General features: G+C 36.3%; 1 protein-coding gene across 3 annotated transcripts in view; it reads left to right on the forward strand.

The window, feature by feature from the left end:
* UNC13C (unc-13 homolog C) overlaps positions 1–9,197 on the forward strand; it is a 505,001-nt gene extending 495,804 nt beyond the window's left edge. For all 3 annotated transcript variants that reach the window (XM_074327724.2, XM_074327725.2, XM_074327726.2), the window contains 3 exons: positions 2,680–2,772; positions 4,247–4,406; positions 7,420–9,197. In XM_074327724.2, coding sequence (XP_074183825.2) covers positions 2,680–2,772; positions 4,247–4,406; positions 7,420–7,705 — 539 coding nt within the window. In that variant the 3' untranslated portion in view covers positions 7,706–9,197. The remainder of the gene's footprint in view (positions 1–2,679; positions 2,773–4,246; positions 4,407–7,419) is intronic.
* The last annotated feature ends 9,151 nt before the right edge of the window (positions 9,198–18,348 follow it).

The following is an 18,348-nucleotide window of genomic DNA, read 5'->3' on the forward strand; positions in this document are numbered from 1 at the left end:
TGCAGTGTCCAGGACATGCCACTCTGTTTTATGTCTCCACATGTGTGTCCATGCTATGTCTTCTGCTTCCTTTGTGTAAAAGATAAATTCTAATTCCACCTTCAATAGCCTCCTCAAGCATTTTCTCCTTTGTGAAATCTATAATGATAAAAGTTGCTAAGTAGTGAGGGTCTACCTTTTAAACCCTGCCTTCCAGCCCCACAAAGATTGTTCCATTGTTCCACAAAACTTAAGAGAATTGGAAAAACACTAGAAGCATTTCCATTCAAGTTATGAGAAAGTCGAAGATGTTAACTCAATAAATCAATGCCACAGTAGAAATCAAATGGCACACCCAAGTTAAGGTCATTTGGCAAGGATTTAACACGTTGCCTACGGCGGGGTTTAAATCCCTCGTGAAGATTCTTGTGATCCATACGCAACGTGTTAATAAAGAAACTATATACAAAAGTATGGGCAGGGTATAAAAAAGACAGAAGGAATGGTAAACTAACCTCCCTTAAACAACAGTGACAAGGGGAAGAAGAAGCTACTAGAACCAGGAAAGAGACTGTCACCTAGTGAGGAATCCACTCTCTAACGCACCCATGGCTCCCTCACTGGTATCACAGTCCAGGTCCACGCCATACGAGTGATTTGCCGGTTTTAAGACCTTGCCCTGTTTACATTAAAGCTTCAATTACTTATTGGATTCAAAGCTCCCTTCTCGTTCTACAAGCAGGTAACATGGTGACTCTAGGAGCAGGAGGAGGAAGGCGTGGGTTTCTCTCGTGTGTACCTTCCTTCTTTGTCCTGGTGGGAGTTTCCCTGGTGTTGAAAAGAAATAAGAGCGAGGAAAGGGACAGGACGCTTTATTTAAACTTCAATGGTGACCATTAGTGGTCATTATTTACTTAGGGGTTATTGTCTATTTGAATAGTGTTAGGACTATTCAACTTCATTGTCTTTGGGGAAGTAGAAGCTAGATAGAGCTGGCTGGTGAGAGGCTCATTTCCCAATAGCTCCTCGGGGCACTGATGGATGCTTCCAAGGCTCGAGCCGTATTCCTGCTGCACTTCACCTGGCACTGGCATGCCACATGCCTCTCAGGTGCCTGCCTCTTTGCCCCATCTTTGACAATCCCTGACAAGACCATAGCCCATGGTCAATCTTCCCTCCCTTGTCCCCAACTCCGGCGTTTCAAACCCATTCAGGGACCATCCCCCATACTTCTTAGCAACCATAAATCTAAAGAGGTTGTCCTTGTACCCTCTGTGGCTAGATGTCCCCCACTTGGCCATGCTCAAGTCATGTGATCTGCTAACTGGGCAACCGATTCAAAAATGAAATGCCCATCTTGCTGGCACTTTTGGGGTTTAGGAGTATTTCTCCTGGAGTTTACTTCCCTTCCCCCTGAAGCAAAGAATAAGTGATGACTTTTTTCAATCCTTTTATTATCAAATGGCTGGGGTAAAGAGAGAGGGGTCCTTGTGGTGAACAGGCTGTTCTCAGCAGGTCCTGTTGAGATGTTCTGAGGTGAGAAATTGGAAGTCTCTTAGAACCTTCTATTTTCAGATTTGGTAATTATCCATTTACTTTAGAAAAATAAGATTCTTGCTACCTCAGATATTGCATATGAGAGTGTAAATTATTGAAATCACTTTGGGGCAAAATTAAAATCCCAAATTGACAAATTTTACTTCTAGAAATTGTACTATAGATAAATGTGTAAATATTAAAAATAATTATTCATTGTAATTTGTTTATAATAGCAAGGGATTGGAAACAATTGAAATATGGTTAAATTATGTATATTCAGTTAGTGGAATAAAGGCCAAACATTATTTTAAATGCTTTAATTATTTGTAAACAGCTTAGTGATTTATTTTCACTCAAATGCTCATAAACATTTACTTTGTGATATTCCAGGCTATATTAAAGAATGAAGCATGTGCTTCGAATTGTGAAATAATGTATATGTTCATAAATGTGTATATACTAAGAAGTTGGTGTTATTCTCCCTGTTTTATAAATGAGAAAACAGACTTGAAGATACAGCAAATTTTGATCACAGAAGCAGTGGTGGTGTAACTGTGATTTGAATTCAAGTTTATCTGACTGCAAATCACAGGCACTTTCCAATACAACATGTTTAACACTTGACTAAACTTTACCTGGGTAGAATTAACTATGCCATCAGCAGACCTTATACATATGTCGTAGAACTTACCACACTATATTGCAGCAATATTTTCTATGTTAGTGTCTTGTGGGGTTCAGGAGGGCAGGTGCTCTACGGAGCTATCGTTGTGTCACCAGTGCACTGATATGGGACAGTGTAGCAAAGGCCTTAAAGGAATGACCAGCAATGACACATCTCGGTACATAAGCACTAAATAGAGCTTTATTAAGTGCCTAGTCAGGCAACTGCAAGTTCTTTTCACAATAATAATACTAACACAGTGTCTTATGCTGTCTGATATTTTAGCTCAATGAGCGGAATATGATTATTCCCAAGTCTCAAACCTGCATAGCAAATTTAATTAGTGAACATTTAGCCATACCTGTTATGTGATATTAATGAAGAGAACCATTCATTTCTCGGAAGGAACACTTTACAGTCCCTTATTACAGAGAATGTAGATGTCTATTATTAAGTAGTCTGAAATCTCAGGCCAGTAAACTTCTGCTTCTTTTCAGGTCGTTCTTCCAAAGAGTCAGTGGGTCAGATATCTGTTCATGTGGACATCACCACCACCCCAGGAACTGGAGAGCATAAAATCACTGTAAAAGGTATATTTTAGGTCTAGGTAGATCAAACAGCCCATTAGACCTTGACCTCTGCAACAATATTCTATTGACCTCTACAATGATATTAAAATGTAATTTCTTCTTGGATTTCTGTTTTAAAATATGTATATTAAATGATTTTAGGGCATACTTAGAATTTCTTTATGAAACCAGAAGTTTTATTTTTAAAAAATCAATGGCACAGATATTTACCCTACATTATTCGAAATATCTGCATGCTTTAAATACATTGGTGATTACATTTCACAACTGTATATTTTGAACATTTTCTCTGTGGATGATGCCATGATCATTAGTGCCGTAATTGGCTTCAAAACTTGTCAATCAAATTTTAGATAAGGCAGTATGTTCTTCCTATTCACATAATCCATCTACTTCTTTTTCTATGTGATTCCCAGCCACCAGTTTTTATTTCTTTTAAATGAGTGGTATACTTTATTGGTATTGTAAAAGCATAATCTGAATGCAGGGGTCATTTTATAAGTGAAATTTAATAATGGTTAATTGCTCAGCTGAAACATATTCTATTTTTATACTATTATATACTTAGTCGTTTTAAGTAATAGCTACTTTAATCCAAACCATAGCCTTCTAATATATTTTAAAGTTGCATTGCCCAATGTAACTTTGTATTATGAAAGTAACCCTGCTGTATAGTTTATGTGTAGAATCAGTATGCATACACATAAATGGGTGTGCCAGTGGTCTTAAATGTTTTTTGAAACATATTTTGCCATTGTATAGCAAATACCCAAAGTTTTAAGAAACTTTTGCATTAGAATTTTTAGTTGTAAGACCCTTCCTTATGGATATTATCATCAAAGAATGAGCAAAGGTATACATATGAGAATGTACATTTAAGAATTAGTTATGCTGCCTGAAATTAGGAAATAACCATAGTACTTAACAATAAGTGATTAAATATAAGATGTAATATCTCTATAGTAGAATATTTGCAGTTGGGGAGTATATAAAGATATCCATGATGGATTTTAAAAATAGAGCTATTTATATTATGATCTCATTCTACATGTAAAATAATTAAGTATTGAAAGCACACATACCAAAATAATCATTTCCTCTGAAAAACTATAGATTTTAATCTATTCTCTGTATATTTTTCTAAGCATTTCATGCTGAACATATCAAAAACATCATATTTTTACCTAAGCAAGAAGAATGATAACTTTTCATTAGTAACAAATGACATTTCAATTACAGCAACCTTTTCTCCACACAGCTTAGAGCTGACAGCCCCATCAAGTGCACCTTGCAGAGAGTAAATGGTTTTTCTTCAAGGATATTTTCTTGTCCATGGGGTTAGGGCACAATCAAATGCAAGCTATGGCTTCCTCCATCCTTTTTTAAAATTCTTCCTAAGACCCCAAGGGAGAAACTAAGATTCCACACGTTCGTCTGCTAACACTTTTCATTCCTTTCCCTTTCTGGTTTGTAGTGATTGCCATCAATAACTTAAACTGGCAGACCACAGCAATGTTCCGCCCCTTTGTGGAAGTTTGTATGCTGGGACCCAACCTCGCCGACAAGAAGAGAAAACAAGGCACAAAGACAAAAAGCAACACGTGGTCACCCAAGTATAATGAAACTTTTCAGTTGTAAGTCATGACCCAACTCATGTATTCAATAAGGCAATAACCACTGTCTAGCTAAATTTATTAAGGGATTTGGGGTAGGAATGGCTCTGGGCTTTGCTAAGGAAAGCAGAACCTATAGGTATAAGTATTCTTGTTCAGCACTCATCCCAGGGAAATGAAGAAGGTTATCTTTTTAGTTCCTTTCCATTTGCTCAATATCTACTACGTATCAGGCAATACAGGCACCGGGTACATACAATAGGAGGTCTCTGTTGGAAGTTAGTTTCTAGAGATGAAGAATGTATGACAAACAAAATCACAAACAAATACCATGTTTCCCCAAAAATAAAACCATGTCTTATATTAATTTTTGTTCCAAAAGACGCATTAGGGCTTATGTTCAGGGGATATCATCCTGAAAAATCATGTTAGGGCTTATTTTCTGGGAAACACAGTAAACAGAAATTCATCATATCATAGTATTTTGCAGAGAATTAAAACAGGACGATGTAATAGAGTGATTAGTTGGCCATTTAGATTAGGTATTTGGGGAAGCCTTTCTGAGCATGTGACTTCTACATTGAAACCTGAGAAAATAAAGAACCAGTCACGCAGGGAAGTGAGTTGAGAGCATTTCAGGCCAAGCAAAACTCCTAGTACAAGGACTCTAAGACAGGAACCTGCCTGGCATATTTAAGAAACAGACTATAGTGGGCAAGAGAGATTAAATTAGTTTGGAGAGGTGGTCAGAGTACAGGGCTTTGCAATCTGGGTACAGGAGACCAGGTTCATTCCAAGTTCGATTGGAGGCCTTGAAGGATTTTCAGATAAAGGAATGAACAATCTGATTTACATCTTTATTCTTTTCATAGAGAAATAATTATAGGGAAGCAAGACCAAATATGTCAAGGTAAGTTAAAAGGCTATTGCAGTAGTCCAGGCAAGAGATAAGCATGACTGACCAGATGGTAGTCGAGAGATAGCAGTGGATTCTGGACTGGAGGGAAAACACAAAAGAAAAAGTATATGTTAGGTTCCCAAGAACATTCAAGATAGGGTGTTAAAGAAGGACCTTTCACAAAATAGAATACAGGACTACAAGGCATAGTGATGTGACCTGCAGCTAGTAGTTGCCGGGTCATTGCTCCTATTGCACCTGAGGAAAGAGAGGAAGAGCTGGTACTAAAATGGGGGAAGTAAAAACTTGATGTGTAGTCAGCCACCTTGAGAGCAGTGGGCTTCCATAGACAGAAACAGCCTCACAGGCAAGGAGCCAGGAACATAAAGGCTCTGACCTTATTCTCATCATTACTTCTGATTTCCCGATGGGGCTCTCTTTTGGCCAAAACCACCTGGAAGCCAGGGCACAGAAAAACGCTATTGAGGTACTCCTTACAGGCCACCATCCTATTGCAAAATGCAAGGAGAAAGATGGAGAGCAGAGGCAGTCATGGCAAATGGAAGTTATCTGATACTGAATTAAATGAAGGATCACCCCTAGGTTTGGGGCAGTAGCAATTGGGTGGATAGTGATTTACTAAGATAGGAGGATAGGGACAGGAGAAGAGATGCCTATTAAACAAGAGGAAATATCAAATATGTAACTTGAGAATAATCTGCATTTAGATGTAATAATTCCATAAATCTAGAGGAGGTGACCCGGGGCTAGAGAAGGGGACACAAAACCAAACCTCAGGGGCTTACACACACACCAAAACAGTCCCTTATTGGTTTGGGTTTTTGTTTTGCACTTATGATTTCCCAGAGACCTTTCAGCACTCTGTGCGCTGAATACTTAACTCTTACCACTCACTAAAACTTAACTATCCTACCACATATAATAAAAGGGTTCTAACAGATTAATCACGTTAATTAATGCCTGCTAACAAACCAGCTCACCAGATTCCACCTATCTAGTCCTCCAAATTTTGCACACACAAAAAAAAAGAAGAAAAAATGGTGCAATCAAAATATCTTCTCAAAGATTCTAGAAATACTTGAATTATGGAAAATTTCAGACATAACACTGTGAGCTACTAAGACCCAATTCTGGAGAAAGGCAGCATTTTGATGCATTTTAATTCACAAGAAGATCTCACTCCCTATTATACTTTGCTTTTCTATTCTTACCTACCAGCTTCCATTTTCTTTCACATTATCTCTCAAATAAGTCTACAGTTTAGTTATCAGTGTCACCCAGAAATGAAAGTTTGAGTCTGCAAAATGTTTGATCAGAAAAAGGCACTTGGAAAATGAAGGAATATGGAAACTTGTACTGCTGAGGACTAGATGTGCCTTCATTAGAAAGTCAAGAATATCTGAGGAATTAAAATAAAAGGACAGGGGAGAATTTTTCTCAGCAGATCACCACTCAGCCTTCTTCATTATGTTCAGTTGTGCACTGAAAAGTTGTCTTGGGTTGTTATTAGTAGAGGCCATTCTCAGCCCCACACTTGCAAGCCTAACTGTTACCACACGAAGAAATTGCACTGAAACATTGGGCTCTGCTGGAACTAATTTACTCTGGAGATTTGTATCCAATTTAGCATCTTGTAAATAGTGCATGATAGACTGTGCAATATATTCCCTTGAGAAAAGGCCATAGATATAATAGCATACCAGGAGTCTGAGGTAAAGAAAAGAGGTTATAATGACCGATGTTGAAATGGCACACAAATTCTTCCAAGAGGTATCCATCACCCTACCTGAGTTCCTGTGACCCCTATATCAGGGGGGACCCTGCTTCCAATAAATAAGTACAACATAATATTTTAATTCCAGCTTAACATCAAGGCAATAAAGCATATTTAGATGGATTTCCATCTCTATCTAGGGAAAGAAGAAGTTTTCAAGTTAGAGTTCCAAGTTATATCTATGTGAAGAATACTTGCATCACAATTAAAATACAATGATACTCTATTTGCCAATGTAATATTCTGAGCAATGTATAACATTTTAACAGTATATTTAGAACCATAGTGATCCCTAGGTGAAATAAAGTTTTTGCTCAAAATTCGTATTTTTATCCACACAGCATTCTGGGTAATGAAAACCGCCCAGGGGCCTATGAACTTCATCTCTCGGTTAAGGATTACTGCTTCGCCCGAGAAGATCGAATTATCGGAATGACAGTAATTCAGCTACAGACCATAGCAGAAAAGGGAAGCTATGGGGCGTGGTATCCTCTTTTGAAAAATGTCTCTATGGATGAGACTGGTTTGACTATCCTTAGAATACTCTCTCAGAGGACCAGCGATGATGTGGCTAAAGAATTTGTAAGACTTAAATCAGAAACAAGATCTGCCGAAGAGAGTGCTTGAAAAGGATACTGATGGCACCACCTTTGAGAATTCATCAACTATAATTGTTTGACTCCTGCATGCATGTGCAAATACATGGCAATGTTTATTTTACTACGTTTAAGTGTTTGCCAGTACTCACGTACAATGTCTACAAAGTATGTGGAAAACCTGCTGAACTTTTGTACCATTTCTGGTCTTTGGGTAATAAATGTTCCATGAAGTGCCAAAATGATGATGTAAACTGAAATACCCAGAATATCTTTTTTAATGTTTATTTTATTTCATTACTAGTTTCTCATCAGTTAAGCATACTGAAAAACAATTATTGAGTTTTCCCATTAGTTGTCTTTGTTAAATTAGTTTATATTGCCCATGGCTTAGAAGGGATTTGTTACTCAAATTCTGTTTTATTTAGACTTACCTCATTGTCGATGTCTTACAAATGCCCTTTTCTATCATAACTAGAAACGCAGTCACTTCTAGAAAGCATTTGTAATTTTATAGTTGCAGATATATTGTGATGATTTTTGCATACAAATTAAAATAGAAAAGGTGGGGAAATATTTTATGCTGACAAGTTTCCAACCTTTCTGAAATATCACTGTGAAGAAATGCTATTAAAGCAAACTTATACAAAGCAATGCTAAATAGAGTTTGTTAACAATGTTTGATATACTGACAAATTTTGTTTTTCAAATCTGCCAAGGTCACATCACATTTGTAAAAACGGTAATTTGATGCATTTGCCGTCTAGCATTATGTCTTGGCTTTACAAAATTTCACGTTTTAGAAAGTTATGGGATTAATGGTTTAGAAATACAGTGGAAGGTTTTTTCTTAAAATTACCTGTGATAAGTACCTATACCGTTAGTGTTTTCCCTCTGACAGTTATGACTATATCCTTATTTACTTAGCACTATATAATCAGTTAAATGCTTTTTTCTTTTTAAAAATATTCAACGATTTATACTGAATGCAGCATCCCTATATTGCACTGTAGCAAAAAGTCATGTCTTCATCTATTTAGTGAAAAATGTAAAATAAGGTCTGAAGAAATTGCTTAGAAAAACAACTTAGTACAGCGAGGACCATTAAGACTATAAGTAGGCTGAATTTTGAATACGACATAGTTTATGAATACTTGCATTTTCTGTATTTTTATGGTTTGACTTTTTAGAGTCTGTATCTAAATACTTACTTGGCTGTAGAAGAGTACTTTGTAACTTATGGTCATAACTGTTAGTGGACAACAACACATGCAGAAACAAGAACCAGTTACAGTGATTGTGTTTTGCAAACAAGCTGGTCTATGTTAAGAAGAGAAATGAATGTTATCATGACTTTCAGAACCATTCTGTTACTGGGTGTGAAAACACAGACCAGTGAGATACACTAATTCATGTTCAATTGTTAGGCAATTGCTTTGTTAATGACTTCTCCAAATGCATAGTACAATGTGATCCTCTGGCATATGCATTAATAAACGGATGTGTCTTGAGAACAAGCAACACTTTATTGTATATTCTGCCTCCTTATTTAATTTATGCAACATCATTTCATTATTTAGGAATAAAAATGCCAGGCTTTTTTTTAACTGCGTAGAACAATATTTACGTTATTGGTATAGAATAATATTTACATTATTTGGTTCTAATATCTCATTAGAATTTGAAAAAACTGTTTCCAAGAATTGTGTTCCTGGAAATAGCTACATATTACAAGACAATGACACTGAAAATAAGGAAGAACTGATGTATCTAACTATGTTTCTGCATACTGTTAAGCCCCATAAGAAAATTCAGCATTCAACATATAAACCAGCAACGTTGTTAAATAACAACCTACCTTACAAAAGGTTTCATTATTTTAGTGAAGGATTCACTCTAGATTTATAATTTTATAGACTATCGACTGGAGCTCTTTAGGAGCACATTAATGTCATAAAGTGTGATACACATGAATAAATAGCATTATAGGTTTACATTGATCACTTAAAAATTTTAAGCTAAGTATTTTTTGCAGTGTTTATTTAATTAGACCTATTCTTTTTGTATAAAATATCTAATAGTAGTGTGAATTGTCTATTAATATCAAATACAAGTACTAATTCTGAAATAGTTATAAATTCTGCAATCTTTGTTGTGTCTCCCAAGACATAAGTATTTCTGTTGCCTCCAGAATAAAGCCTTATGTGTTTACAGTCCCAAATTAGTGATGGCTCTGAGGCTCACAGCAATCTCTGTCAACTACACCTTCCATTAAAGTGTGTGGCGATCTATCTCCTGCTAGATAAGATGCACACAGACAAAGCTTTGTTATTCATCTACAGGTGAACCTCTCATCAGAAGTTCTTAAAGAGACGGGAAAATCAAATTTGGCCAAAATGAAGTATTCAAAGCCAGACTGGAGCATTTCCTATTTAAAGGAACCCTAATAAAAGATTATTTAAGATAAGTATCAGATGTCCCTATCACAACCTGTTCTAATAAATATTTTTCTAGGTTTCCAAGATAATTTATATATTGAATTTCCCTTAAATGAGACACATTTATAAATGACAATTCTAGCTTAATGTTTTTCTTTTGGTCTTTTAAAAAATTTTTTTGAAGCAAGGTTTATTTTCTCCTTTTAATTTCTCTAAATTATATAAAAATATAACTATAATAGCCCTTTAACAGACTAATATAGTGGCTTTAATCTTTACACTCAAATAATTTAAAACAATCATATGCATACAGAACTCAGGAAATATCTTTGGGTGGATATCTGATTCCCCCATTACCACTTAGCGGAATTCTTAAACACACCAGGAAGAGCAACCACAGAAGAGAAAAACCAATGACAATAAATATAGTTAGAGATGATCTCAATGGAAACAATAAAAATGCAAAATACCTCTCACTCATCAAATGGGCAAAAAATTGACTTAAGAATCAACATAATGTTTTGAACAATTCCTCAAAAACGTCATTAACAACTTCTATCTATACGTTGCATCCATGTACTATATGTGCCAAAAGCAAAAGAAAATATGATTCAGATACAATAACTAGCACACATTGTAATGATGAGGATGGCAAAGAGAAATGATGAGAGAAGTTATTACATTTGTAGCAGGATAATCCTTTGTTGTGGGGACCTGTCCTATGCATTGTAGAATGTTTAGCAGCATCACTGGCCTCTTCCCTGGGTCCAGATAATCATGGCCTTCATCTTAGAAATTGGCAAGACCCACGCAGCACTGGTAAATCAAGTGTAAACTGGTTAGCTGCATAACAGTCCTCTCCTCTGTCCTCCACCCTACCAAATTTTCAGGGCTAAAAATTTACGACCAAAGGAGGCTGTGGTCCTCCAGTGTTGGTTCTTTCTGAGAGTTTAGAAATAAACCCTTGTTGAGAAATGACGTCAGTGTGAGAAAACCTCTTGCTCTCTCCCCCTAAAGTTACAAATTGGACCACTGCAGTTCAATAAAGGATTCCCTGTGGAACACACAAACACATCTGAGAGAACCATGGGAGACAGCTGAAGATGGGCATATCAGAGAAAGCAGGGGAGGTGGGAGGTCAGAGACGGCAGCCTCAGATGCAGACTGGTGCCTGCCAGGGCTCCAGCAGATGTGGTAGCAGTGGAGGGTCAGGTTACAACCCCTACTGGGCATGCTGGAAGGGCAGAGATGGCAGCATTATAGCCTGAGTGATGGGTACATATGGAGGCTGAGCCCGGGCACAGGGGCAGCGAAGCAGTACAAAGGGTGGTGGCTGTAGTCGAGTAACCGCCATCACCAGGGGGGGAAAAAAAGCTGTAAATGTGCGAATCCATTTCCCCCTCACCCTCCCATAGCCCAACCTGCTTTAGCAGACACAACAGCAATGGAGGCAGGTCACAAAGGGGCAGAAGCAACAGTCCAGCCAGAGTGGCCTGTGCTCATTGCAGCTAAACCCAGTGGAAAAAGCAAAACCACAGATGTGTGAACCATCTCCCTCTCACCTACCCCTCCCTCACCCATCATGGCAGAAACTGGTAGAGGCAGCTGGGGCACCAGACAGCACCATGCAGCTGATGGCTTCTGGTTACAAGAAAGCAGTTCTGGGATCTCACAGGTCCCGAGCCGCATTGCCCTCCACACCCCACCACAGGGGTGGTGCCCTGAGACCTATGTGACCAGGTGATGCCAACCTCCTTGGGAAATATGGGGCATTTTCCACAACTGACGTGACACTGTGCCCACAAAGATTCCATAATTCCCAGCAGTGCAAGTATGAGAAAACAAAAAGTTGCACTATAATATCATCTACTAAAACACAAAAAGACCTCCCATTATCAACCTGCTAAATGGTTAAAGGCAACCAGTACTTAAAGATTTTAATCCCTCAAATGCCCAGAATAAAAAAGGACTATTGTACATATATCTTTTTGTATAAACATAGTGGTAACCACAAAACAAATCTAGAATTGAGACACATAATATAAAAAAGAGGAAATGGAAGAAAAACATTATAAAGTACAACCAAACTAAAATAGCAGACAGAAACACAAGGGAAAGGAAACAATGGAGACATACAGCAACCAGAAAACAGAAAATAAAATAGCTATACGAAATCCTCATAAATCAATATTCACCCTAAATGTAAATGGACTGAACTCGCCAATTAAAAGGCACCACGTAGAGGGATGGATTAAAAAGACCAACTATATGCTTTGTTCAGGAGACTCATCTCAGCTACCAAGACAAACACAAACTCAAAGTAAGAAATGGAAGATGATACTCCAAGAAAATGTCATCCAGAGAAAAGTGGATGTACCCATACATATGTCACACAAAATAGATTTCAAAATAAAAATGGCAACAAGAGACAAAGATGGACATTTTATAATGATACATTTTAAAAAGATGTAACACTTATCAATATATATGCACCAAACCTGGGAGCACAAAAAAATATAAAGCAATTATTCACAAAACTAAAGGGAGAAACTGACAAAAGCACAATTATAGTAGAGGACCTAAATAACCTGTTGACAGCAATGGATATATTATATCAGAATACTATGAAAGGCTATAGGCCACCAAATTCAATAACTTAGAAAAATGGACAAATTCTTAGACATATCTAACCTTCCTAGACTGAAACATGAAGAACTGGAAAACCTAAGTAGACCAATCAAGAGTAAGGATTTTGAAAGTCATCAAAACCCTCCCAACAAACAAAAGTCCAGGACCAAATAGCTTCATTAGTGAATTCTACCCAACATTGAAAGAAGATTTTATACTTACCTTTCTCAAACTTTTCCAGAAAATTGAGGAAGAGGCAATATTTCCTAACTCATTTTGTGAGTCCAAGATTACCCTGATACCAAAAACTGGCAAGGACAACACAGAAAAAGAAAATTGCAAGCCAATACCTCTGATAAACATATATGCAAAACTCCTAAGCAAAATACTAACAAATCAAATATATCAATACATTAGATATATAATATATCATGATCGAGTGGCGTTCATTTCAGAGGCCCAAGGATGATTCAACATATGCAAATCAGTCAATGTGATACACCACATTAACAAAATAAAGGATAAAATACATAATATGATCATATCAATAGATGCAGAAAAAGCATTTGACAAAATACAACATCCATTTATGATTAAAACACCTAATAAAACAGGAACAGAAGGACCCACTCTACAAGGTAATAAAATAAATAATAAAATTAACTCACCTTTAGCGAAGTGAAAAGATGAAAACATAGGCAAAATAATAAGGAAAATTGGAAATGAGAAAGGTATGATTTTTAAAAAAGAAAAATAACCCAAAGACTTTTTTTTTTTTAATTCGTAACCCCATGCTAACAAATTTAAAAGTGTGGATAAAACCTCCACTTTCTGGCAAACTTTTATTTACCAAATATATTAGAGTAAATAATGTTAGTTTCTGTAACAAGCCATGCAAAGTCTCAATGGCTCAAAACACTAAAGGTTTACGTCTTACTCACAGCAAACTCAACATGGGTGGTTGATTCCTGGGCAGCTTTTCTTTAACGGTGATTTTAGCATCCTTCCTCCACTTGCAGCCGTCTAGACAAGAGAAAGAAAATCATAGAAGTCATATGGACCATGTTAACATAGTCATGGGGGTAGCAGATATCATTATCCATCCTCATTCCACTGGCCTAACTACAAGGGAGACTGAGAAAAGCAGGCATCCTGTGTTCCTCCAGAGGAACCCAGCATTACTGAACATGTAGCCAATTTCTGCCAAAGGAACATCGACACACGATGATGCAGAAAAGATGATTGACCTATAACGATGAATGACATTGAAATTATATAAAAGAATCTTGTCTCTAAAAGTTCTGGAGGAATTTGGTTTCATTAGTGAGTTCATGCAAATATTCAAGAAGCAGTTCATACCCATATCTTCTCAAATATTACAGAGTATTAAAGAAGGAAACAATTCAATTTACTTTATGAATTTAACACTGATTTCCACTGTGCTTGAAATAGTGTCTCAGCTATCTCATCTGCAAAGTGGCAATAGCAATATCCCAGTGTTGGAGTTACTGAGGGGATTAAATGAATTATGCAAAATGCTTAAATAATGAATGAAACATGGTAAGTAATATATATTTCTTAAAATTACCATCATGCCATAATAGACTAATCTCAATTTTAAATAAAATTTCAATTGTAAGTGAATTATTTCAAACTGTATTCAATGGCATTGTAAGAAAGTTATTTACCAGAGTAAATTTCTTCCACGAATACAAAGATCAAGTATTAGAAATTCCATTAATAAAACGTATCACTTTGATATATAAAATAAAATTATCACCTCATTACATACTACAAACTGAGATGTAACAAATACACGAGATAAAATTTTAGAGAAAATAAGGAGTGAAACAATAGCTGTCATCACAAGAAACTGCTTCTTTAAAATGAGGAAATAGACAAATTTTCCTACTTTCAGCAATATTTGATAATTTTCTGGAATTTTAAAAGAATGCAATAATGCACGAATCAAAGAAAAAGGGAAGTGGGCTCTCTGTTTACTCATACAATTTACTGAAATAGCAGATTTACAAATAATGATTTTGTTGTTTTATATAGGCACTAAAATTGATGGCTGTGAGTATTCTGTGAAACCACAGGACAATGCCTAGAATATAATCTTAAAATAGGAAAGCAAGCCAAAAAATTACATTTCAGTATAGCTACGGAAAAGTAATACTTATACCTTTAAAAGAGTAACTTTTATTTTTGAACAATAATTTTGAAATCCAAATAGTCTTTCAATAATTAAAACAAAAACTGAGCTGCTTTGTAAGTACCTACTGAGTTTATCACGTTGGAAACAATAACAATAGCTAAAATTATATAACATTGACACAACACCATTTTCACATACAGTATGTTATTTATTCTTCACAAAGGGGTTTTCAAAGGTAACAAAGGCCATTGACAGCAGGTCCTGGAATTAAATCCAATTTCCACGTGTTCTGTGGCAAAGGGATTTAATGATCTATTTGCCTACTCATATTCCTTCTCCCCTTCTTTCTCACTAAGAGAAGAATAGACATTATTTCAGGTGGCAAAGTACCCTGTTAAAAGATATTTCTCAGCTTCCCTTGTAGCTGTAGATGGACAGTGCCCTTTCTCTTCTGCTTTATACTTGCTTCCAGAAATGTGGGTATAATGGCTGGACGTGTAGCGGTCAGCTTAGATCAGGAGGCAACTTTAAAGTCCTAAGTCATGTTCGAAGCCTAGAACGCTGATGACTGTGGATTCAGTAGACTTGCCCCAGACAGCAATTTCTAGACTCCATTTACATGAAGAAAAATAATCCCTTGTGTGTTAAAGTCATTGTTATATAGACTGCAACCTAATCCTAACTGATACGTGCGATTTCCTCTATACGATAGGTAATCAAATTTTAGAGTATGCATTGGACAAAATATTTTAAAATATTTAAAACAAATTACATCTGATTACAAGTTTATTAGACAATCTTCTTTTAGCACCATCACTTTAATGGGGAGGGGGAAGGAGAGGAAAAATCCCAGCAGTGCACATTCAGCCCTACCTATAGCTTCAATTACCATCTGGCCCCAGAACACCCAAAAACATTTTACCATCATAGACTACAACTGTGGACCCTAAACATTCAACCCAAGTGCTTGCTGATATTTCAGCATGAAAGTATGAAGCAGCAAACTCAGCCTGCCCAAAGCTGGATTCAGGAACTTCCCTTCAAATCTGACTACCTTAACTCTTTCTTATCACAGTAATTATCTTCTGCGGAGTTAGGCCAGCCAACAACCTAGGAATCAACTTAAGGTGATCTCCCTCACCTCCCAAACCCAGTCCATGACCAGATACTATTTATTTAGACTTCTAAGTAGCTCTCAAATCTGCCCACATTTTTCTTTCTCTCAAGTACCACCCAGGTCTACACGACTGTCATAGCCCTTACGTACTACTACCCAAACCTTTCTACCTGAATCCATTTGACCTCTCCTCCAGTCTCCTCTGCAGCTTTGCAACCTGCATGACTTTCTAAAAAGCCAAGCTCTTGATGCAAGTCCTTTGCTTAAAACAGTATAGTGGTTTCCCGTTGTCTTTACATAAAGATCAAAATTAGTAACACAACCTAAAAGGAAAACTATAGTTGCCCCTGGTACCTCTTCCACATCATATTCTATGCTCCAGATTCTCTGATGTTTATGTTCATCAAATGCACCTTCTGCACTCCCCCTCAGAGCCTTGGCATACATCACTCCCTTTGCCTGAAACTTCTTTTCCTCCCTTCTCTCTTTACTCCACACTTCCTCTCTACATCTTATTTTCTACTCAGCCTTAAGATCTTGTCTCAAATCTTCTTTATCAAGCAACTTAACTGATAAAATTGTTTCCTCTCATGATATCTCATTGTGTCATATATTTTTCTCCATAACACTAGATCAAAGTGGCAATTATATACTTGTGTGATTATTTGGTTAGTATTTATCTGTGCCCTCTTCCAAAACACACACTAGATGCTCTGAGAGCCTGGATTATATCTATTTCACCAATTATTGCAATCCTATGCAGTACTTGGCACCTAGTAGACACTGATATAGATGAATATGTGGAGACAGACTTATTAAATAGATATAATAAATGAATATTCTAAAATATTAATAATGAGTGCTAGGGTTATGTACATTTTCTTTATTTTACTCTTCTGTGTTTTTCATTCCCTACAACTAGTATTATGGGTAATTTTTAAAGATAGTTTTTTGTTTTGTTTTTTATCTTGAAAAATACAGTTGAATTCTGTCAGGTAGATAAGGAGTCTTAATTGAACCAACGACACTATCTCTTATTCCTTGATAGTAGTGGCCTTTGCAAAGGTTAAGGCTTTCACACAAAAATAAGAAAAAGAAAAGAAAAACTGAATGACCAGAAAAGTCCACAAAAAACTTATTTTTCCCAGGATAATAAACATTAAAAAAAAAAAGAAATAAAAAGTGCATCTTCAGGAATAAAAGAACCTTGTAAAGCTTCCACATAGTGTGTATGAGATTTTGAAATCCTGTCTGAATATACCGAGTTGACCTGTCTGAATATACTGATTTTGACCTTTACTTTTTTGTTCTGATCCTTCTCCTTCTTACTAACTTCAGTGTGTTCTTGCCATAAAAAACATCTATCTTAGATACTCAGAAATGTTTAAGTGCTTAATAGAACAATATTTAATTATCATCCATTTTTTTAAAAAAAAAAGCATCCCACAAGAGCACCTGCATTTCTTGTGTGCCCATAACTTCTTTAAGGATTTTTAGCATTTGTAATTCTTATTATACATGATCTGAGTTACTAAAATGTTATCCAAGTGCCAAATAATTATATGACTTCTGTGGAGAAAACGAGTTGATTCAAACAAATATCTCCTGTCTTTGAGCATTCTGTGGGAGTATTATTTATTTGTTTAAATAATTTTATTGGTTTTTGCTTCTGGAATTAGATAATTTAAAGTTATATCACTTTGGGTTGGTATTTTAAAACCAGTCAAAAGTTTTGTCTGGACAAAACATCTCAAATCTCATACTTTGTGAGAAGGAATGAGGATTTATGTGAGGCGAGGGTTGTCTTATTGTTTGTTGTTTGATGTGCTGTTGTTTGATTTTAGTATTCGATTGGTGCAAATGTAATTGTGGTTTAAAAGGTTAAAAATTGCAAAATCCGTAATTACATTTGCGCCACCCTAATAATTTTGAGATGCTAGGCACTAAGTTTTCCTGAAACATAAATATATATATCAACGCTTCTCTGCATAGTTGGAGAGTCCATGGCACCCTAAAGTTTTGGGATTCCTGCTATTGACAGATGTGCTGTCAATAAGAGAATGAGGATGAGCTTTGGCACCATGGAGACTCCAGCTCAGATCCTTGCTCAGCATTAACTGACTGTGTGAACTTGGACAACTGTTTACCTCTGTTTCAAATTCCACTTTTGTAAATAGAGAACAATACCTACTTCATGAGTTTGTTTTGAGAATTGATTAGGAAAATACAAATAATGCCCCTGGCACAAAGTAGGCACTCAATAAATATTGGCTCCCTCCCCACTTTGTTTTCAAAAAACTACATTACATTTTGAACAGCATTTAAATAAAGGA

Source organism: Rhinolophus sinicus, chromosome 3, assembly GCF_057876585.1.
Source record: "Rhinolophus sinicus isolate RSI-liver-muscle chromosome 3, RSI-T2T, whole genome shotgun sequence".
NCBI lineage: Eukaryota > Metazoa > Chordata > Mammalia > Chiroptera > Rhinolophidae > Rhinolophus > Rhinolophus sinicus.